General features: G+C 28.9%; 3 protein-coding genes and 1 long non-coding RNA gene across 4 annotated transcripts; 1 reads left to right on the top strand and 3 right to left on the bottom strand.

The window, feature by feature from the left end:
• Nucleotides 1-226: 226 nt before the first annotated feature.
• On the top strand, nucleotides 227-21420 carry LOC122710450 (actin-histidine N-methyltransferase). Its single transcript, XM_043928312.1, has 7 exons — nucleotides 227-781; nucleotides 1130-1621; nucleotides 1848-1971; nucleotides 18947-19061; nucleotides 19182-19334; nucleotides 19431-19754; nucleotides 19859-21420. The coding sequence occupies exons 1-7, from the start codon at nucleotides 664-666 to the stop codon at nucleotides 19982-19984; spliced, it is 1452 nt and encodes a 483-aa protein (XP_043784247.1). The 5' UTR covers nucleotides 227-663; the 3' UTR covers nucleotides 19985-21420.
• Nucleotides 2371-9866, bottom strand: LOC122710448 (uncharacterized protein PF11_0213-like). Its single transcript, XM_043928309.1, has 2 exons — nucleotides 8577-9866; nucleotides 2371-5525 (listed from the first exon to the last, which is right to left on the bottom strand). Exons 1-2 carry the CDS (start codon nucleotides 8700-8702, stop codon nucleotides 2487-2489), a joined length of 3165 nt encoding a protein of 1054 aa, XP_043784244.1. The 5' UTR covers nucleotides 8703-9866; the 3' UTR covers nucleotides 2371-2486.
• LOC122710452 lies at nucleotides 12049-16131 on the bottom strand. The gene is made up of 3 exons (XR_006345933.1): nucleotides 15513-16131; nucleotides 15202-15397; nucleotides 12049-13043 (listed from the first exon to the last, which is right to left on the bottom strand). It is a non-coding gene; the product is annotated as an uncharacterized LOC122710452 (long non-coding RNA).
• Nucleotides 21421-21501: 81 nt separating the features above from the next.
• On the bottom strand, nucleotides 21502-23696 carry LOC122710449 (zinc finger E-box-binding homeobox 1-like). The gene is made up of 2 exons (XM_043928311.1): nucleotides 23294-23696; nucleotides 21502-23098 (listed from the first exon to the last, which is right to left on the bottom strand). The coding sequence occupies exon 2, from the start codon at nucleotides 23056-23058 to the stop codon at nucleotides 21517-21519; it is 1542 nt and encodes a 513-aa protein (XP_043784246.1). The 5' UTR covers nucleotides 23059-23098; nucleotides 23294-23696; the 3' UTR covers nucleotides 21502-21516.
• Nucleotides 23697-24508: the final 812 nt, after the last annotated feature.

The raw sequence follows: 24508 nt of genomic DNA, 5'->3' as shown, positions 1-24508 counted from the left end.
AAGTCATCTGTTTATTTGCATACTTTGTACAATACAAATCTTATATAAAAGAAAATTGTGTTATTTATGTTTTGTATACTACTTCACTCCATTTATTTGGTAAATAATTTTATGTAAATATATAAAAAAAATTTAATATTTAATATACGCATATATATATATATTCTTCGAATGTAAATATATGCGTTTTTAAAAAAGTAGCATCATAACGCAAAAATATCAACGTAAATAATATATTTGCTAAATTAAATAAAGTCACTATTTGTTATATTAGTGCAATAATAATGGATTTTACTGTTGAATATATTGTATTAAATTTGTTCAGGAAAATGGCATGGGCATATGTCTCGAAGGAACAAAAAAAAAGAATGATCAGATGTGATTCTGACAAGGCGTTTGGCGTAATTGCGAAAGTAGGTGACCTCTGACAGAAATTGAAAATCAATAAAGTGCAGTGGAGTTCGTGATACACAAAGAACGAAGGTAGCTCCGCTTTGCATTTTTGAGGTTATGTTGTCCGAGATTGAGAAGGTACAGCATCGGATGTTCTATTTTCGTTTCGGCGAAAAGTGTTTATTCTTGCCAGTCGTAGGCGCGCGTTACACATTATAATGCATCTAAATGTGAGAAGAAGTCACGAAAGTGCCGTGAGATAGTACAAACATGGGCAGGAGAAAATCTCACGGATCATCTAAAAGTAAACAACATGTTCCACATCAAAGGCAATTATCGTTAGCAAAAAGAAACGAGATAAATGCCTTGTGCGAAAAACTATTTGTTCGTGAGTATATTTTTGATGAAAGTATTTTTTAATATTATATATTTTTCTTAATTCTACTATTTTTTAATAAGTTGCTCTAACGTGATTGCAAAATATTAAACAATGCTATTAAATTTTTATATTATTAATGAAAGATAAATAAAAATATTTTGATGTTAACTATAAAATCATTGTATGAACTTTGTTCATTAATCATTAAAAATATTTTAAATTTATAAAAAGCTATTCTATTTAACCTTGCTAGTTTTTACAAAACACATTATAAATTTTTCACATAACGATGTTAATAAAATAATGAGTAATATTTATTTATGCTGCTAAAAAAATAATTTTCATTTTTTAAAATAGTGAGTATTAATTCAGCGTATGTAACGCAATTATGGGACAATTATGTGGAGATATCAACGATTTTGGAGAAGGTTAAAAGGTTGGAGGAAATGAAGACGGAGTCGTCGAAACGATCCCAGGGGATTGGACAATTCATAAATTGGCTTAAAGAGAATGGCGCGAATGTAGACGGAGCGAGCGTTGCTGAATTTCCAGGATACGATTTGGGTTTAAAAGCAGAACGTAATTTCCTCGAAAATGAATTAATTTTAAGGATACCTAGGGGACTTATTTTCAGTATTCACAATGCAGCTCCAGAATTAATTACACTTCAAAATGATCCTCTAATACAGCATATGCCCCAAGTGGCGCTCGCGATTGCGCTTCTTATCGAAAGACACAAAGAAAATTCGAAATGGAAGCCTTATTTGGATATCCTTCCCACTACTTATACAACTGTGTTATACATGACTGCTGCCGATATGATTGAACTTAAAGGCAGTCCTACATTAGGTAAATGTTTATACAATTTATTAAATAAAATATATTTATACAAATATATTTATACAAAAATATCTTAAAATATCTTAAAAATATCTTTATTTGAAATTTTCTATTTTAAATCTTTGTAATTTTATGATCTCTTAATATTTAATATTTATTTCTCTTAATATTTAATTTTAATTTTCATAAAAATTTTACTTTAATAATATAAATTTTTTTGTAAATTTTATTATAGAAGCTGCTCTAAAACAATGTCGAAATATTGCAAGACAGTATTCCTACTTTAATAAGGTATTTCAAAACAATAATAATGCTGTATCTGCTATACTCAGGGATGTTTTTACTTATGAAAGATACTGGTAAGTAATAAAATAATTGTAATTTTTTTTATATAAAAAGTAATTTATTTCTCTTGTGAATTATTCATATATAAATAAATATATCTTATTCATAAATTTAAAAAATAGAATGAAATTTAAAGAATGCTAGAAGAATCTATTATATTCTGTAATATTAAGAGAATATTAAAATAAATCTTGATATTCTTATATGATATTAAGTTACATAAACTTACAGTAAAACTTATATTAAATTTTATTAGTTGTCGCAAAATAATCTATTAGAAGTTCTATACAATTATATATACAATTATTCATATTTGTAAAACTAATATGTAAATTTGTTATTTTAACAAAAAAATTATAATTAATAATCACTGATTAATTTTTAATAATATTTTACTTCCTTAAATTAATATGATTTAAGTTTGAAATTTTTAATATGTGTATATTTTAAATTAATATAAGCGTAAAAATACTGTTTTTTAGTTTTTTCTTTTTTTTTGAAGACAAATTACAAATACATCAAAATTGATTTATTTCATGTAATCAGGTATTGTTTCCCAGCTATCATTAGCATCTAATGAATCATTATCAATGTCACTTTTGGAATCCACTTCTCTCGCAGGTTCCTGAATTTCGGTTTTTTCTGGCCTTTTTGTCGTTGAAGTGGCAACTACATTGACCATTACAGTACTTAGACTACTCGAATTTGATAATTTCCTGGCTGCCATTACTGGACCTTGAAATACCGCTCTAGAAAACGTGTTTTTATATCTATATTTTTGTTTTTGTCGAATTCTGCATATGATGAATATCGCTAAGAAAACTACGAGAGTTACACCAAGAATAGCGCCACTTGCTATTATGGTTGGTTTTACTCTTGAAAGGGTTTTCTCGCTTTTAGTTTCATTTTCATCGAAAATATTGTCAGTTTCGCTATATACAGTTTGAATGTTAATAGAACTTGGTTCTTGTTTTACAATTTCTTTAACAAAACCAGATTCTACGATATTTGATGTATCATTGATATGTATTGTTTTTTCATTGTTTATGAACATCACGCCAAGATTGTTACTCTGTAATAGTAATTTGTTTTTATCTTCTCGATTACCGTATTGATCTGAAAACTCTCGTTGTATATCTTTAATGAACGGAAGAGAACTAAAAGTTGTCAATAGATCAACAATTTGTACTGTATGTCTATCTTTGATGTTTTCCTTGCTGTTATTATCTTCATTTCTTATTTTTGAAGAATTGTTAAACTCTATATCTTTAGTGTGACTATTTGATTTTAAATCGGGCATCAATTGGTCAGTTGTATTTTCTTCAGGACGAATAGAATTCGTTGAATTTAATAATGAATCAACGTTTTTTAGATTTTCACTCGATTGTGACATATTGTCAATTCTTTTGTCATGGTTTTCATGATTTATAACTTTTTCTATGTCAAAATCCTCATTAGACGAAGATTTGATTTCTTTGAAGATATTTACATTCTTCATTCTGTATTCATCATTTGATTTGTAAGCTCTGAGTCGCGATACTTCAGCTAAGTGAACCTTACTAGAACCTCTTTGTCTCAATGCGATTAATTCCTCTAAGCTCATGTTCCTCGATTTAAGAAGACGTTCTAATCTCTTTCCTGCTGATCCAGAAGCAAATAATTCAAAAATCTCTGCTCGAGCTTCAGGCTCTACTTCTGATATAATATCATCATAGCTTTTTTTCTCGGTTGTGTTTGTATTCTGATGATTTCTCAGAGTATTATTACTATTTTTATCTATAGATGGATTTTTTGTAAGTTTTTGATAATTTTCTATAGTGGAATTAATATTATGTGACATTGCATCTAGCGCAGATTCTATTTCCTGTATTATAATTTTACTCATATCCCTCTGATCGTTGGAATTATTGACCTCTGTGCTTTGTTCCAAATCATAATACATCATCGGCATATCACTCTGATATTCTTTTTCAGAAGTACTGTAATCATCTTCAGAATGCTCTAGGATAACTCGATGATCTTCATTCCTAATTATCGCACTTTTGTTAACATTAGTGGAATTAACAAGAAGTTGTTCTTCATTCTCAGAATTAATCGATAAATTACTGATTGATTTTGAACGTTCCGTGGGACTTAATATTTTTTCAATACTCAAGGTCGATCCTCTGTCCTCAAAATGATTTTTCGTACTTTCTATTCTTTTGGAAGATTTGCTTGTATCTCCGTCTTTCATCATCAACCAAACCGGAGACACACCATTTCTTCCCTTCTTGTAATCGGTGAAATCAGAAAATTCCATGATTTCGTCCTCGTCTAAACTCTCGGCTCCGATTTCGTCATTGTTGCGTGATTTCACAGTAGCATCGTCTGCTTGCAATAGCTCCATAGAATTCGTTGCAACCGGTAACGGCATCGGTGTCGTAATAGCAACTTTGACTCGTGGAGGATCGACACTGGCGGGAATCAATTTTCCACTCGTTGCGTTCCCAACTTCTGAATACATTTCACCGCTATTTATTCTAGTCAACGAGGATCCCTTCGCCTGGTTCTTACGCAAGCTACTGTTCGATGGAATGAACGAAATTACGAATTCCTCGTCATTCTGAGAATTCTTCTCTTTTATAGATTTCACGTTGTGCATCCATTCTGGTTTCTTCGTTGTTGTGGAGAGTTTCGCGAACGAGTTGGTCATCATCTTCGCCGCCTCTTCAACGTAATCCTCGGATTCCTCGACATCTTTCATCTTCAAAGCATTGATCACATCAACCTTGCCTCTCAGTAGATCGTTCAGAGTCAAATTTCTGCGCTGTAGGATCTCTGACAAACTCAAACCCTCTTCCTGTTGCATCTTCAATAATGATTTTAGCTCCATGGCGTTCTGTAAAAATTGATCATTTTTTGACGTCGTTTCTGGCGGATTTTCTTGACCATTCCCTCGAATCCAAGTTGCAGGATTATTGCTTATTCTTTTCTCATTCAACAACGTCTCGTTTTCCACCAAAGCAAATTCGTAATTTTGCGGAGGTCTTCGTTTTCTCGGTCGAGGCTTCAAATACTCCTCGTCGTTGAATTCATGTTCATAATCATTCGGACGTACTTGAAATATCTCTCGATATCTCATCGACGTTGTTTCTTTGTCCTCGTTGAGATCTCTATTTTGATCTTTCTTTCTATTATTCGTCTCTCTAAAAATAGCCGTATTCTCGATAGGCCAGGATCGATTTCTTTTTCGTGGCAATATTTCTTCCCGTTCGCGATATCCATGCCTGTTCTCTATAGATTCGTAATCCTCGTGATCGTTATAAGGTGCTCGATGATTGTTCCTCGTACGAAGAAAATTTTCTCGTCCATTGTTTTGACGGTATTTCGTTCCACGATTATCGTAGTCCTCTTCCTCCTCGTTGTCGATTTTGTCCCTGGAGAATCGGGAAAATTGGGAAAACGGAAGCAGAGGAACTGTATCGCCATCCCGCCATTTAGGTTCTAAGGCCTCGCCATTGTTCCGCCATTTGCCGACTAGCTCACCCGAGTTCTCGTCTCTGATTTCCGGTCGACCTCGAGTTTCCCTCTAAAAATAATTTAATGTTGATAAATGCTCGCCAACTTGAATTATTTAAGTGGAAAGTTAAAATAGCAGACCTATTTTTCTTAGAAAATATTTCATAAAAAAAAAAGAAATGAGAATGAAAAATATTTTTGGATTCTATTTTTCAAATTTAGAAAACTTTCTATTAAAAAATAAATAAATAAATTTGATGTTCGTTAAAACGAAGTTTAATCTTATTAATTTCTATCTTCTTTTATCAAAAAATTGTTTCCCTTATTAAAGAAAATTGTTATGAATCGCCATTATTCTTGTCCATAAATCAAAAAATAGCATAAATAAAAATGGAAAATTATTCAAGAACTCGAATAGCAAATTCTAAGAATATTGCATCGTCTTTTGATGTAGAAACAGCTCGATTTTTTTCCTGTTTACTTTTCCAAAGAATCTATGCCCGCGTGAGAAATAATACAAGAATGGTGTTATTTCGCGTAGATTTTTCGCAATCATAATTACTTCCACCTTTAATTTTTGCAACGAATTTTCTCCGAATTGAATCTTATTACTTTCAAACTTGATGACTTTATCCATTCTATTAAATAATATTATAAAAAGAGAAAATGTAGAACATATTTCCATTAACTTCGAAATATTTTTATATCCACGGGTCTCTAATATTTAAACTAAAAATTCGTCTCAATGATTTATTATCGTAACGTAAAGTTCGTATAAAGTTGATAAAGCGTTCAAGTTTCATTGCTTAATTTAATTATGGCAATTAATATTCACTTAGAAAATCGTATTGTTTAAATTTTATATTTAAATATTTACAAAACAAACCACATTTATCCATAATTTCAATTATAAAATTCAAATAATTTCATGTTTCAATTAAATATGTATTTTTCTGTAATGTGATATAATTACAATTATAATATTTACAGAAAAATTTTATAATAATAAAAAACTTATAAATATCTTATTAAAAACAATTCAAATCTATAAAAAAATTAAATTTTTTTTTTTTTGTAAGAAGAAAAAAACGAACAAGAATCACCTTTTTCCAATTTCAAATTCTGAACATTTCATATGCAATAACATAATCACGTCAAGTTTCCCTTCCTTTCTTTCGCTTATTTTCTTCCTATCCTATATGAATAAACGTAACGCTAACCGATAAAACTCGGAGAATGGACGAAGTTTGTTTAAACACGCGAAATATGCGACAAAGTGTTTGCAAAGTCTCGAACTTTCCGCGCTCGGTACCAGCTTTCTCTTTCTCTCGCTGTTCATGTGCTACTGTGCAAGTTAGTTTTTTCGTTCTTTCAATCTTGACGCACGTTTTGACATTTGCCATCGTCGCAAAAACTATTTAGAAAATAATCAGAAACACGATATAAATCGCATGGTGATCTATATCGATTGTTTGTTTCATAATTTCTTCGATAATCGCTTAATAAATTATTAGATACACAAGTTTTGCACGAGTTTAGAAAAAATTTATTTCATACTCGTGCTATATTTATTTGCTCTGGAATATTTAAAATTGATTTTTCGAAAAAATTTATTTTTTTTATCATGTATTTTTGAAACATTAACAATTCATTGACTGTGCCAGTCTGAAATTGATAAATCTATTTTTTAAATGCGTAATGATTTATTTAATGATAATAAAATTTTTTACACTTTATTTCGTAATGAATAGGAAAATTTAGCATGGATCAAAAGTGATCCAGCGATCGATTTCTATATATTCGTTGTGCTATTGTGAAATGATATTTTTAAAACATGATGCTTTACGATTCAGATTACTGCACCGAATTTAATTTATATCGTGTTGGTTTGGTTTGAGTCAAAAATTACTCGTCTTGAAATTACAGGATTCCGAAAATATCTCACAACTCGAGAATGTCGGGATTCCTGAGAATTTCGAGAATCCAAAGAATGTTTCGAAATTAGTTTTAGTTAAATACGGCCGTGATCCTTTTATTTTTTTTAGAAATATAAAATTAACTTATAAGATTGAGAACATTCGTGATTGATAGATTTCTTTTTTTCATTTTTTTGAAATTGCATAATGAACAATGAAAATTAATCGACACGAGATAGATCAATCTTTCGCAAAGATAATAAGATAATAATAATGTCCGATGATTCTACATGCGAATTCGCTATTGAAGTGTCTCGAGCACTTCACGACGTACCTGTTCTACCGGAAAAAAATAAGAGAAAGAGGAAATAAACGACCGGTTAAAAGAGCAAATCCACGAACTCGTTGCAAGAGACGTTGCAAGATCTCTTCGTTCGAACAGATGTAATAATTATTAAGTAATTATTAATACTTTAATTCCATCCCATGTTTTTATAATAATATCGAAAAATTTTTTCATGTTTTTTTAATTATATAATTAGATATTGATATGATGTTTTATTTTTCAAGCTATTATGAATGATTTATTGTTGGAAAAGTAATGAAATTAATTTGGAATGTAATTGAGAGAGAATTTAGAATAATAAAACACAGATATATTTATCAATCATGAATATCTAAAGAAAATTTGATTTATTAAAGAAATAAGTGATTACAACGATGTTAGATAATTTTTGATTATTTTGAAAATAATAATAGATTCTTTTTCTATTCAGGAATTTAATTTTTTATGGATTTTTTTTACATAATATCTATAAATGTATGTACATTGACATTAATGAAACTTTTGGAATATGCGTGAAATATATACGAAATATCGATATATAGATATATGCAAAATAATATGCAGAGAGAAAGAATTAAAAAGTGAAGCTACTTTCAATCAAAAGACGAAAAACAATTTAGTAAATATTATTATATCAATTATGTTATTTATTATTTATTAATCCTTATAATATTAATTCATTATTTTATCTTTAACTTTAAAAAAAAATATAACATTCGATATTATTCATTGCCTAATATTGCCTCGATTTTAATTTTCATCGTCTATATACTAAAATTTCTTCGCGAATAATCTCTGTTAATCGGTCCAAAGAATTCGCTCGATGAATGGAATAACAAAATAACAGAAATTTCCTTACCCGATTCTCATCTCTGTTAACGATCCCCGTACTCGCTCGAACGCTCGTCTCCGCATCTAATGTCCTACCGCGAGGGAAATCGAACGTGAAAAGCATCAACAAGAGCAGATAGAATGTTCTCAACATCGTTGCAGTGCGATCGAAACGCGGACAATTCCTCGTCGTCGAAACACCAATTCTCCTTCAACTCGTCCACGTTTCCGTGGACCCTCGCCTCTTCCGTGTCCACCACCTCCTTCGTGTACAAGTGCACAAAGATCGCCGCCGCACACAGGATAACGAAAATCGCGTTCTTCCTGTTGCACAGACCGAATATATCCTCAGGGTTCATGCAGAACCGCTCTATCGTCCTCCCTTGCGGTTCTTAATTACCGGTTCACACGGTTTCCGGTTTATTCGCTTTTGTTCGTCCTCCCCCCTCCTCCCTTTCTTCTCCGATTCTTATCCTATTATTTTCTCACCTATCTCAATTTTCCTCCCCCCCCCTCGATCACAAAATTGGCGAGAGAACAGTTCAATTCGCCGCGAAAACTTTCTATTCTAGTTAAAAAAAATATATATATATGTATATATACGTATATGTATATATAAATATTGTTAACCAGAAAATTGATCAAACAACTCGACAATTTATCACGAACTTTCTTTCTCTGTTTTCAAATATTTTCCTTTTCCCTTTGTATTTTTGCCACAATATCGATCGAGCACAGTCTTATTTTTAATTATTTTTAAGTAGATCACATTAAATGATATGTTCCTCGTTGATTGTTCAATTCGTTTAGTTTCAATTTCACTTTATTATCACCTCGGATAACGGTCGCGATCCTACCATCTTCTTCTTCTTCTTCTTCTTCTTCTTTTTTTTCTTCTTCTTTTTTCGAATCACGATGCCTGAATTCCTTGCGAACTGGCCTCTCTGTCGTTACTTTCGAAACGGCACGCTCCTCTCCACGCTCGGCAAATCGTTCCCGCGTACTGACGCCGGTTTTCTCCGTACACGGTCCTAAGTAAGTCGGTGAAACTCGGAGAGCAGTCTTCTAGTAAAACGTGGTTGGCCGGGGTACGCTCTCCTGTTCCACACGGGGCCACAGATCGTTGATGATGAATTTCATCACGGTGATCGGCCGCAAGTTGCCCCAAGATCCTTCCTCCTCGTTGCTGCGATGGGAGGAAGACGAGGGGAGGATGATCCACGCGACACGGTTCGATAGATTCGATTGCGGATTCCGGAAGATGTTGCCTCGCGAGGAATAGGGAATGTTTTCTGTTTTATTTCTGATGAGCGGAGGAGAAATTGCGAAACGATGGACGGAAGGATCTTTTGTGCAGTTTTTCGAGATTTGAGATTTATGCTTGATCGAGGACGAAAGAAATTCGTTAGAAAGAATATTTTGGATAGATTAGGATAATGTGTGGGAAAAAATGCGTTTCTTTGTTTGTAAATGTTAAATATGTCAGAAATTAGTAATTGGTATACAAATAAAGAATAGAGAATGGAAAAAATAGAGATTGTTGTAACTTGAATTCGTATTTTCTTATGGACTTTATGATTAATTTTATGATTAATTAAAATTTTACTTTGATAGTTTGTAAAGTTATAATGTCTTTTATATATTTAAAGAAGTAATATTATTAAATTCTAAGCATAATTAATTTGCTTATTTTATAGCATTTCAGAAGACGTGAAAGAATATTTTTATATCTTAGCTATATTCTGAGTATTTAGTTCATGGCAATATTTTAATACAAGTGGTATTGCAAAATGCTGTCAAGACATACGAAGGATTAGATATTTGTCTGACACATATGCATTCTTAATTATGTTTGAACTCATCGTAGATTTCAATATTATGAGATTGAATTCACGAAGGAGTGAAATTATAATTTTGATTATATTATGAAACTGATAATTTTTAAGAAAGAACAAAAAAAAAATAAGAGTTTTTCCTGGAATCTATCTTTGAAAAATGTACTTTTATTCGATGTTAGTTTTTTGAGAAATTTTTTTTTTTAATTTTAAGATTTTTGTCTTGAAAATATTTTTTTTAGAAATTGACATTTCATTCAATCTTGATTTTCTCGATTTATTTGTTTATAAAACGAAATATAAAACAGTATGAGAAAACAGTGTGCAAATATGAATAAAATATGTTAAAAAATCGCGTGTGAACAATCATATTATGAACAATATATTAAAAAAGATCATATAAGATTCATATGAATCGTGTGAAAAAGACTATACAATACAAAGAAGATTCATATTTTTTAATAAAATATTCTTTTGATTTAATTGCACATTTCATTTTCTCGATTCTGATTTTTATTTTTGCATTTCTATTGTATTTTTAAACGATAAGAAGTTCAATATATGTATTTATATCTTTTTGCTCAATACCTCAATGTTTCATTGAAAGTTAAGCTATTGTTTTCTATTTCGTCCGATCGTTGATATATTTAATTATTCAATATTTTTAAATACATTTATTTTTTTTTTTCGATTCGATTTGCATATGCAATAACTTCATTTATACACAAAAATATTTATATATGTACCATGTACATTGATGAAATATTTTAGAAATCTTGTTTAAATTCAGAAATGTAAAAGAATTTGTAGATCTTTGAAGAAATGGAATGAAAAAATTCTAAGGATTAATTTTAAATTTTGTTATCAATAGTTAAAGTTTACGATATTTTTTTAATTTCTGATAATTTTAAGCTTATATTTGAAAATCTCTTAAAGAGAAGATAATCAATTTTTAATTATATGCCAGACAATATAGAAAAAGTAATCTTAATCTGGGGGTTAATCCGGATTAGAGTTAATTCTTGTGTTAATATTTAATATTCGGATAATCATATACTCTTTTACTTATCGTAAAATTAAAAATCTATTATTTTCTCTTTAAAAAATTTTCAAATCAATCCAATTGGACACTCGTTTTTTTACATTTTGCGATATTACGAGTTTAGAATTTTATTAAAAGATTAAAATCAGAAATTAAGTAACGTCTAAAACTTTTGCCATTGATGTAAAAATTAATGTGAGATATTCTACTTAAAAGTTTCCAATTAAAAAAAAAATATTCTATATATTCATCTGTATATTAAAACAACTACGAAGATACAAAGGAGAATTTTTCTCACATTACCAATTGTTATGGAATACAAAAATACAATTGATGATTTGATTAATTATGCGACAGTTGTGCAATCTCTGTTTCATAAAATTTCCGCGATGATGAGTAAAGATTGAAATTTCTTTTCTTAAAGAATAATTTTCATATTGTTAGATTATTAGATCGGATGAAAAATTACTATTGTGAAAAACTTTAGAAGAAATATTAAATTTATTTATTTAGTAATTAAATAATGTAATCGAATAATAATTAATTTATTCTCGATTCAAGAATAAATTTAATAGATCTTCTTCGTTATTTGGAGAATTTTGATATTTAGGAGGATATTTAGATATACATTTTAGAAATAATTAAATTTCCTTTCGTTGCAATTCTTCGTCATTCAAATATGAATATCTCGCAGAAAGAAAGAAAGAAGCTAAAACTTCTGAACAAAATAGTAGGCTAGTTTCATTTTATTATTCTAAAATTTCTCCGCGGATGGCACTTACTTGGTGAAATCTCGCAGAAATCGATGGCCGTTAACCAGAGAAAATAAACGAGTCAATAATTTTTTCTCTTCGAAGTTTGAAAGATTTGAAGTAAGAATTTTCAAATCTAACTTTCTCAAAAAAATGGAAAATATTTTATTCGATATCTTTTTTCACTTTTAAGTCAAACGAATCATCTTTCGATTATACCACGATTCCAAATATAATCCATACGATCATCCACACTTACTAACGTTTCTATTCATATACCATGGACGGAGTTTCTATTCAATCAATTTCACGAAAGTATAACATGTAAAGTACTCAAGAAGATCAATTTTCTCCCGTTTCTGAGAATAAATCACGACATTGTGCGGCCTCGAAATATATCGATATAAATTTATCGCTATAATATATTTTCTCAGAAGATGAATTTCAGCGACAATTTCGAGGTGCATCACGGTGCAACTCGGTGAACCTCAGGTAAAGTGAATCCTAATAGAAAGTGCGCTCTTTGCGGAGATCTCACGATCTTCGATTCATAGCCACGACCTTCCCACGTGCAGTGGACTGTGCATCCATCCCCACGATGTGCAAGAAGCTTCGCCAGTGTGCTCGTCTCTCGATCTTTATCTATCTTGCCGTCGAGCCGCGATATTGCGAAACTGGCACCGCGACTCGTTTTTTTATTCTCGTTTCCTTTTGTTCTCGACGTTGTATCGTCGTCGTTGTCGCCGTCGTCATCGTCATCGTCGTCATCGACTCTCTTCCATTCGCGCTCGTTAGCCACGCTTCTGCCGCACTTTCCTCTCTAATTAAACGACGCGTCGCTTCTAAACTCGCTTAGGGTGAATCATCTAAAAGATAATTTTTATTCGTTTAGATGTATAGTGATGTATAGTATAATATAATTTACTTATAATTTAATATTGTAATCAGAAATTATGAAGAACAATTTATTTTTTTGACGTGTGTATAATTATTATATCGATATTAATACGATGGAACCTCAATTTTATAGCATTGAAATGTTTTTATTCTGAACGATATGTATATATATATATATTTTCCTTCTAGTAGTATCATATCTAATGATTATGAGAAAATGATAGTATATTACGTTTAATAGTAGTTTGAATATATTACATTTTATATGGTAAACTATATTATATAATACTATATTATAGGCTGTAATAAAGAAATAAATTGTCGAGATGAAAATTTAATTAACGAGATTAAGTTAGATTGTGTGTACATACTTACATCGTGAAACGTAATTTAAAACAGGGTGATGGATTTGTAAATTAATATATAAAACGAGCGTTAAGGAAGAAGAGTGAAACTCAAAGTTTTGTGTAGGTGTGTTTGAACGTCTTTCAAGAATGGAATACTCGGAGTGAAATGAAATGGAAAAGGAGTGAATGCGCGTATACCAGGATAAATGATTGTGAAGAATGCGTTACTCGTTGCACGAGTTATTCAATTAAAGTGAGAGCCAGAATTGTGAGGCAGCAAACTTTGACAAATAAGAGAATACGGAATAAGAGTTCAGAGGAATATTTACCCGATCTATTATTCTAATTATTGTTTTATTTGAGACTTTATTTTCAAGAGAGTTTTCTCACTATATATATATTTTTTAGAGAGCTTTTTTTTTGTTAAGTAATTCTTGGATTATGCATTGCTTGACAAATTGTTTTTTTATTGCTGAAGATTTTTTTTTTGAAAAAAGATTCAATTATTGCTATTTGCAATTTTATTTATATTATAGCTAAAATTGTTATTTTCTAATTTTATATTTGAAAATGCTTGTAAAGAAGTGGTCTAGTTAACGGATTAAATACGAAGTTTATAAATTTTAAAAATTATTGTATGACTGTTCCTAATTATTTAGAATTATATTTGAGATAATAATAAAATTGCCTTTAATTATTTAATTATTTAATATAGTAATTGGTTTAATTGATATATTTTTTTGTCACGCGAATTTGCTTTGGACCAGAGGACAAAATTATGCGGTATGTAAGGTTGCAGAAAATAAATAGGTATTCTATACTTATGGTTTAAATATATACAAAATAGTTACAAAGTAGTTCTTCACTAGGTTCTATTGAAATTTAGTACTGTTAGTTGAATGCCAATTCTGATTCTGTTTTTGTAGAAAAATATTTGTAAATAGATTATTAATTATTGAATTGCTTGTTTCATATTACATTTAAGTGTAATTACAAATTTATTTAATTGTTAAAAAATTAATCGGATACGTATTTCTTACGCACAATTAGTTTGCCTTTCCACGATATTCGTATGTTTCAACTAGTTTTTAGATTTTAATTAATAATTATTTAGCATGATGTGTATTTTTCTTTTATAATTAATCAATTTTTATTTTATTATTATTTTATGTAGATATTAATAAGTGTTTCTAGATCAATTATTTTGGATCATCGATACATATATTTTTTAAATCATTTTAACCCACTGTTACCAAAAGTTTCGACCTTCGAAGATTAATAATAAAATGGCCAATGAATAAATTTATATATATATATATAATATATAAATAAATTTATATATAATATATAATATATAAAAAATTTATAACTGTCGCAACTAATACAACCATTGTTTCTTTTGTGCAGTTTGCTTATGTGTTTTTATTGATTGACACATAAGGCTAAATATATATGTATTATTCTGAATGCAAATGAGTTATTTCAAATATTGTTTAATGAAAATAAATTGTCTCTGTTGTTGAATACTTAATATATTTACATTTATCTTGTTTTGATTAAAATATATTTTTTTCTAAATCGATACAGTTTTACAAGTAAAATTTCTTTGTTTGATTAATCATATAAAAATCTTTCATTTTCAAAAAAACAACGAAAGTTATAAAAATTAGAATTCACTTTTTATCTCTTTATGGAATCATTATTTTACTCAAAGAAGAATTCAAATATTCATGAGGTATATTGATTCTCATGATATATTATGCGACATGGATTTATGTACCTGGAAAAGCTTGGTACTCTTAAAATGGCACGATGATACAACCATATTCGTCAAAGAGAGTGTCAATTTCTTGCGCGTTCATAAATGACATTAACAGTTGTGCAATCTCTATTTCAACTGTTGATAAATTTATTATCGATAAATATGGAAGCTAACCGCCATGAAATAAATCTTTTTTACACCGACCTGATAATTACTAGAACATAAAAATATTAATAAAATTGTTATAAAATTTGAATTATAAGATTACACTTATATACTTATATAATCAATTAATAATTTGTGAAGATTAGAAGGTTATTCCAACTTACCACAATTCTCAACTTACCACAATTATAATATTTTATAAAAAGAAATCGTCTACTTATTTAATTTAAAATTATTAGAATAAATAAAATTCACAATCGAAAAATAAAGAATTAAATCGTATCAATTATTTTTTTAATTCGTCTAAAAGTAAAAATTTATTCAATTCTGCTTTCAATTGTCTTCGCTATCCAACGAGATGCTCATGGTTCTCAAGAGTGTAGCAGAATCGAGAGAAGATTCCGCGCACTTTCACACGAATCCGAAACTTTCATACGGTTTTATCTTCTCGCTGTGGTACGCACGAGAAGCTAACATTCCCTTTTCCCGTTCTTTTTCCACGGGATATAATTTTCTATTATCACATAAATGTGTCTGCTCGCTTCAAGTTTCCCAGCTGATTTGCTGAATCGCATTACCCTTCTTTTCACTCGCGGCCTGTTCACGATGAATTATTTATCGTGATCGTTGTTAGATGAAAAACTTGTTACGCGTTGATTCTTAATTTGACAATGAATAGTTGGATTTGTTTTTCTCATTTCTTCTTTTCTTTCATCTTTTTTACTTTTTTCTGCTTCCTTGTATATAATTTGTAACCTTTTCATCGGTGAATTAATATCTTATGATGGATATTAACAAGAATATTTGATAAAAAATTATGTATTTATTTCGAAAACGATATTTCTTCATTTTCTCTCTTATTATAAATTGTTTTTTTTTTAATTTTTCTTATATATTTACTTTCTTCAAACTTTCCTCGACATTTTGCACATATTTCTCATATTTAGAACTGTAATATGTGAAAGTTTACAGATTAGACACTTGTTAGAACAATCATGACAATGTCAAGTTTCTTTTAAGGTACCGTTAAGATGAAAGTGTTGAAGATTTTGTAACTTAACTTATCTGTAACTATCAACTTTTTCTCAAATATGCAAAATCACTAATAATTTTAATCATCGTAGAAAAAAAATATATAAATATAGAAGGTTAAGAAAGATTGAGAAATATGTTGTGAAACATGTTGACATGTTATGCGGAGGTGTTAATGTCAGACGATGATTTGCATATATGATTCTTTAAGCGAATTTACATAATCATTAATAAATTAATCGATGTATTTTGTTATTTCTTATAATTAATTTCTGCTAATTACTAATCTACTAATAAATAACATAAGTAACATTTTACATAAATTTAACTGATGTAGAAACGGAAAAGGAAAAGTTTAATTCAATAATGAGATTACGTTTTGACCGGATATTTTCCAACAGCCATCGTATATCATATTTGTCGATCATAAAATTTGCTTTTGAAGACAGATTTCCTTCCTCTACGTAAGAGGAAGTAATCTAATAGCGAAGCAGAACGATCTTGATCAGAGTTTTCATTTACAATATCCATTTTTGTCCTGTTCTATTGTGACCATTCTACGTAAAAAATTATTCTTAGATAAATTTATTTGAAATAAAATATAAAATAAAATATATAGGATATATCACACACATAAATTATTTGTTATTATTCCGAATGAATTGTTTGAAAAATAATTAAAAATAGATATAGCCACTCGAGATTCTTTTTTGAGCCGTAACTTGGAGAAGAATAAATACAAAATTTTAATCCTGCAACAAATAAAGTTGCATAAAAAAAGTTCTCGAATAAATATTTAAACTTTAATTCGTGTAAATATTTATTCAAACATTCAAACGGTCAAAACGATAAAAAAGCATCGATACAATCAACATTTCGACATATCATACAAAAAGAGAAAACAATAAAAGTAAAATTCATTCTTCTTCTATTATTTTTCTTCACTCTAACATTAGAAATTGATCTAGAAGCCAGTGATCAGTTCAAAAAATTCATAAAAACCTTTCTATATGAATATACGTCTGGCATAAGCGCGTGTATCGCGTACTTTAGAAAGTGTACATCTAAAATTTTTCCCTCTTTTTTTTCCATCCATCGCTTTCGTTGCCACTCTATGCATCGAATTCAACATGTATTCAACCATACATGGTGCCCGCTGTATTCTCCCTTGTAAATAATGATTTTTTTTTTTCGCTCGATTCCTGGCAAATGTTTTCCTCGGCGAGAGAGAAAGTCGAGGGAACCACGGCCATTGCGACGACTACCACGAGGACGATGGCAATGAATCTTCTTTTATTTCCATTTCCGGAATTGTGGGTCAAGTTCTTGTCCGAAAAGCAGATACAGCTGCTGCGTGTAGGCTTCGTGCCTCTCACGAAGGCGAAAGTTACTTCCACGCGTTCTCGACGACTGTTTCCGTGGTCCGAATATACTTTCGATATTGCGACATCGAAATCTTCTAGTAGAATATGATTTTATTCGAGGCATTGTCATTCCCAATGTCATTTAGTTTTCATTCAGTTTTGTTGCATGATAAGTTTAATTATCAATTAATTAGTTAACTAATAATTAATTAACCGATGAATGACAAATTACACGTTATATAGATGCTATGGTATTAAAGTCTTCTTTGTAGAATCTTTTTCATCTGAAATGTTTTTATTTAGTTTCACAATCTTTGCGTGTGATAAATTGCTAAATAATTAAAAAATTGTGGATGCAATTTTCTTTTGATATTAATTTCATCTGTATCGATGAATCGAATATCGAATAAACAAATATAAGATTTAATTAAAGATTTATTTAGATTTAACACGAATCTTGAGAATTAAAATTTTCTATTTTTACTACAGAGATTTTGTCTTATCTTTTTCGAACGCTCAAAGAAGATAATTATTCATATCTACATTAAATATCTACATTAAATATGTAAACGTGAAAGTGGCAATTAAAGATATGCATAAATAAAAAAGGAAATGTGTAACAAATCAAGTTGAGTTATGAGATGTATGACAATTAGACAGATACTTGACTGACAAATGACAATTGATTGATAAAAGATGATTAGCTCGATGTGAAAGCATGATGAATATTCTAATTATTGTTAGAAGAAGTAATTATTGAACTTTGATTTATAAAAATTAAAGTTTTCTGAATTTGGATTACAAAGAACATGAGAAATATATTTCGATTCGAGAAAATTTTCGCTATATATTTAGATTTTCAAATTATAATTTCAAGTTATCGAGATTCAATCGTATTTACAATTCCATTTATAATTCAGATCATTCTAATGATTAGGATGATTAATTCTAAATTTTAATAAAAACAACTATTGACACATATATTTTACATTACTTAAAAAATAAGAAAAAAGTTATGATGACTGCTATTTAAATGATTAATACTTTTTTATATATTCCATGAAGAAATACAGTTTTATAAAAAAAAAAAATTACGAAGATAATTTTTCAATAAAAAATTTTGTTTTTTCAGGAAATTTTTTTTTTTTGCTTGTGTCAACATAAGCATAGTAAATTTTGCAATTATAATATTAATGTTATAGCTGGGCAGTTTCTACGGTAATGACAAGACAAAATCTAATTCCAAGCGAAGATGGTTCACGCATGATCCATGCTTTGATACCGATGTGGGACATGTGCAATCATGAGAACGGGAGAGTGAGTTTGTTCATATATTGAAACGTTTATAGTAAAATGAAACGAATTTTAAAGATTATTAATATTTCTTATACAGAAAATTATATAATATTATAATATGCGTTATGGATGTTTTTCCAGATCACTACAGATTTTAATGCGACATCAAACTATTGTGAATGTTACGCTTTAAGAGATTTCAAAAAAGGGGAGCAAATATTTATTAGTTATGGACCCAGAACAAATTCTGATTTCTTTGTGCATTCAGGATTTGTTTACATGGAAAATAAACAAGTATATTTTTTAAAATTATTCTTTTTAAATTATTTCATTATTTTTGCATTAATTGCTGATTAACAAATAACTAACATTTAGTTTTTCTTTTTATAGGATGGTTTTAAATTACGACTCGGCATTAGCAAAGCTGATTCTCTTCAGAAAGAACGTATAGAATTATTAAATAAATTGGATTTGCCGACAGTTGGTGAATTTTTATTGAAACTAGGAACAGAACCGATTTCCGATTTGCTATTGGCATTTCTTAGAGTATTCAGTATGCGTAAAGCGGAATTGGCTCATTGGATCCGATCGGATCGTGTTAATGATTTAAAACACATGGACTGTGCATTAGAAACTGTCGTTGAAGAGAATGTCAGAAAATTTCTGCTCACTAGGCTGCAATTGTTAATTGCTAATTATCCGACGACTCTGAAGGTGAAAGTGAAATAAAACATTAGTGTGAAAAAGCAACATCGTATCGGCATGAAAATAACAATTCTCTTGTTTTAATATATTTCTTTCTCTTTTTCGTTTTATAGGAAGATCTACAATTACTTGAAACGACTTTACCACAAATTAAGAAATTAGCCATTCAATTGAGAGTAACAGAGAAGAGAATTCTTCAGGGTGCGCTCGAATATGTGGAACAATGGATCAAAGCTTAAGAATATGACAATTGAATTTTAATCTATAAAATCATGGAATCAAATTTTTATTCTTATTTTTAAAAGAATTTTACAATGGGATATAATTTTTATGGATTTGTGGTTTCAAAATGATAGGAAACTGATACAAATCATTTGAAGAATGATCAATATATATATATAATAAAATAATGTGTGAAATAATGAAGGACAGATAGAAAAGGGAGCAATGGTGTAAAATACATTAAAGTGTATAAAACATTGAACAAACTATATATATATATATCTATGTGTATTAACAAGTATACAATGCAAAATAATTGCGTATTTCATGATATTGTGACTCTTGTTTTCGAGAGATGAGAACTTCGCGAGCACAAATAATTTTTAAAACTAACAATGTTTTTTCATCAAATTATAAATCATGTGCTTATTGAGCTCTAATCTCCGATTACAAGATTTTACAAATACAATACTTTTATTTCAGCTTTGATAAAAAAAAAAAAAGAAAAAAAAATAGAAAAATAACATGTACAAACAAAATGTTACTATTCATGAATATTTATTTTTCAAATGAGATAGTTAAGAGATCTAATTCTTTATGTAAGCTATTGTGCGATATTACACAGGCCTACAAAAATCAGACTTATAAACGATTAATATACCGTAAGATTTATCGATAATTGTATCGAATTTTAACAATATGCATAAAACTAAGACGAACAGCGAGTTCCAGATACTTTTCAGCCATAAAATGTTGCATTGTATCATGTTTACCCTCGAAATTTTATGCGATTATATTTAAAAAGAAATTAAAAGATGCTTATGTGAATGATAACTATATATACATATATGAAGAAAAATATATCAATGTATTTAAATGAAATTATATAAATCAATTCAATCATGCGTATAACAAGGATAATAAGATAGAATAATCATTAATTAATTAGAAATGGCTACAGCAGGACTGATAGCTCTATATATTGCTTTTTTCAATATATTGGGGCAGACATGATACAGCCAAATATAAATGTCACAATAACTTAATATTACATTTTCCTCTAATATAAAACACAGAAAATTTATGACGTGATTATATTATTTTAATAAACTGCTAAAAAATTACCTTTATTATCTGATCAAAAAAGTTCTATTTCTTATTCAGGAATTACATACGAGGTTCTTAATTATATTTGTTAAAATAATGTCATTTATTTTATGACGATATTTGTATTTCGAACATGTGAAAGAGATGATTCTGTATTTTACATGATTGCTAAAAAAATATACAGATATATGTTTATTCTTAAAGAGAGAGGTAAAACTGGAATACAGTTTATTTTAGAACTTTTTGATCAGATATGATCAAATGTACTTATCTATAATTTATAAGTTATTTATTGCCAGTCATATTTAATTGTGTTTAATATATGCTACAGAGTGATTTATAGCAACGGCACGAGTTTTATTATTACGAGTAATTTTTAGCAATAGTTTTTATGATTTATTTTTATTCCCGCTATCTGTAAAATTACAATGTTACCTTATATTCATAGCGCGTTTTGCAATTTAATTTTATTGTTTGCTAAGGTTACATTATTGTTTCCATTAGTATAATCTGCAGATTTATTTTTTAATTCACTGAGTATTATATCACTGATAGACTCTTCCTTTTGTTCCCCATTACAATCCTTTAATATTTCTTTTTTAACATTTTCAATATTATGATCTTCCTGAAGATGTAAAACTAAAGAAGGTAAGGCATAAAATAATTTGTCACAAAGATTGCACTGGAATGTCTTGCCATCTGCTGCCTGTAAACAATATTCATAATCTTTCATAGAACTATACGTTTGTCTATGTAATGCTAAATGTTTTTCATGGTCCATAGCAAGAATAAATTCGTAAGAACAAATTGGACACTTTAAATTATGCTTTGTCCATATAGTATGTGCTTTTAATCGATGTAAACTATCATAAATTTTACCACAAACAGGACACTTCATGCATTTATGATTATTTAATGTTTCTATGCTTTCATATAATCCACTACATTCTTTACACTGGTAATTTCTTTCCCTTCTACATGCATGTTTAAACCAATGTTTTTCTAATTGTGGTAATAAATCAAATACTAGTTTGCAGAGGGTACATACGAATCTTCCGCGACGATCTCTTTTCATAGTAAAGTTTGATGTTCTGATATCCCAATGTTTTTCAAAATTATTCTTACGCATTAAATTTTCATTACAAAATTCACATTGGTCTTGATGTTTAGATAAATGAGTGAATAACATACCAGGCTCAGTATTTGTATAATTACAAAAGGAACATATAAAAGTATCATCTTCCTTATACATATGAGAATATAAATGTTTTTGGAATGAATTTGGAGTAAAAAACAGTGCACCACATGCTGGACATTTCAGATAAGGTTTACCTCTTTCTGTATAATATAATGGCAAAGGTCTTAAAGTTTGTAGCCAATCAGTATGATCTTTGGAATCTAAAATATTTTGATCCATAGAAGACTCTTCATAATCTATTTCTTCCATGGTTGGCACACGTTCATCTATATCAGTAGAAATGATTGAATGTTCTTCCTCTTTTATTTCAACTATTGGTTCATGTTTGGGTATAAGTTTTCTTAATAATAGCATTTTATTACGTCGTTTTGAACAATGTCGGACTTTAGATTTCTTGTTATCTAAAGAGCATTCATTATTTAATTTTTTTGTCATTAATGCATTATCTGATTCTAATTGTGTTATTATTATAAACTCTTTATTATTAGGTACAGAAGTAACATATGATAAAGGTGAGTCAGCTCTTAAATCATCCCAATCACTAATAGTACTTTCACTAGTAACTTCAGAATCATTTTCAATTGACAAAAGTTCAGAGGATACATCATCTTCCTGAGATTCAATATCATCATCATCTGCAGAGAGAAGTGCTGTTCTTAATATTTCTCCATTTACTAAATAACTATCTCTTTCATAACTTTCACCATTTCTTGTTTCATTAGTTTCTTCATCTTCTATTGGATTTTTTGAAAAATCTTTACATTCTGGATCTTCTAATGTTAACATTTTGTATTTATAAAAATTATATGATTTGTACTGATAATTACTGTAACACAAAAGATAAAATATTACTTTTGATTACAAATTGTTTACATGGAATGTTCTCAAAGAGGAAACATAACCTCACTTTTTCTTATTCGCCGCATCTTTTGCATTCATAACATTCATCATAAGTAAATAATAATCAAAATAAATTCTTGAACATATCTTGGTAATGATCAGATAAACAAAATGTACTTACATGTAGACATTTAACGTAGCCCCTCCTTACGACGCTCTTTGCAGTGCAAACATCGATTTGTATCTGCGTGGAATTCTTTAAAGATGTATTAGAAGATGAGCAAAAAAAATATTTATTACAAGAGAAATTCTTCATTCAATTTTCGAAATTCCACGAAATTCGTAATTCTCTAAGTTTTCATTATTCACATTCGAATAACTTTGATCAGCTGTTTTCTGATTACACAAAATTGACAGGACGTCTCGGTGCGCGTCCAACCGATGACCTGCCGATGGTGACACGAAAAGTATTTCTCAACTTCTCCATTATAAACTTCTATATATTCCATGCAATTTATCTAAGGTAAGAGAAGATTACTTAAAATACTTAACTATATACATTAAAAATTATTATAATTTACATAATATAATTCATTTTCTATTTAATAAAATATATTGCATTGTGTCAAAATGCGAAATACATTTATTAATTGTCTTTCATATACAAAACGTGAAGTTGAGAAACACTGTCATAGAAATAACGCATGTATATAACTGTACACAGATGTACATAGAGATATAAGATCTGAGATTTATTAGAATAAATATGAGAAATAAAAATATTTTTAATATGTATGTATTTATACTTGATTTGCATTTATAAAAAAGTAACAAGTAAAATTAATGTACAAAATTATTATTTTTAATATCTTTATTTTAACGTTGTGTATATGTATATGTATATATATATATATATACGAAAAACAGAATCGTAATAAATAACGGTAAGTTCTAAATATTCCTTTTTAATTATAATAAAAATATTTAACTTTTTTAACAATTATAATTATTTTAACTATTTAACAATATTTGCAAACTATTTATTATCAAATTAAATATCAAGCTATAATATATTACGAAGAAATGTTTCTCCTTAGAAATACTTACATAAAAATTTCGTCAATCTAACAAATCAAAGATAATTTATTTAATATTTAATATTTATTTTCTAAATTCTCAAATTAGATTTTCAAGTGAATTGTACAGTATTTTAATTTTCTAACAATCGAATCTCAATATTTATTGCAATTCACTCGAATGTTCAAACGATATTATCGAAGATTATATCTTTCGAGATATATTCTTTCAATTCTTACTTCGTTTCTTATGTTCGTGTCCATGACCGTAGTCGTGAGTGTACGGAAGAGGTTGATAGCCGTAACCGTGGCCGTGACCG

This window comes from Apis laboriosa, unplaced genomic scaffold, assembly GCF_014066325.1.
Source record: "Apis laboriosa isolate Shangri-la unplaced genomic scaffold, ASM1406632v1 scaffold14686_cov152, whole genome shotgun sequence".
Taxonomy (NCBI): Eukaryota; Metazoa; Arthropoda; class Insecta; order Hymenoptera; family Apidae; genus Apis; species Apis laboriosa.
The sequence above is the reverse complement of the archived record's forward strand: the minus strand, read 5'-3'. Positions and strand labels throughout refer to the sequence as shown.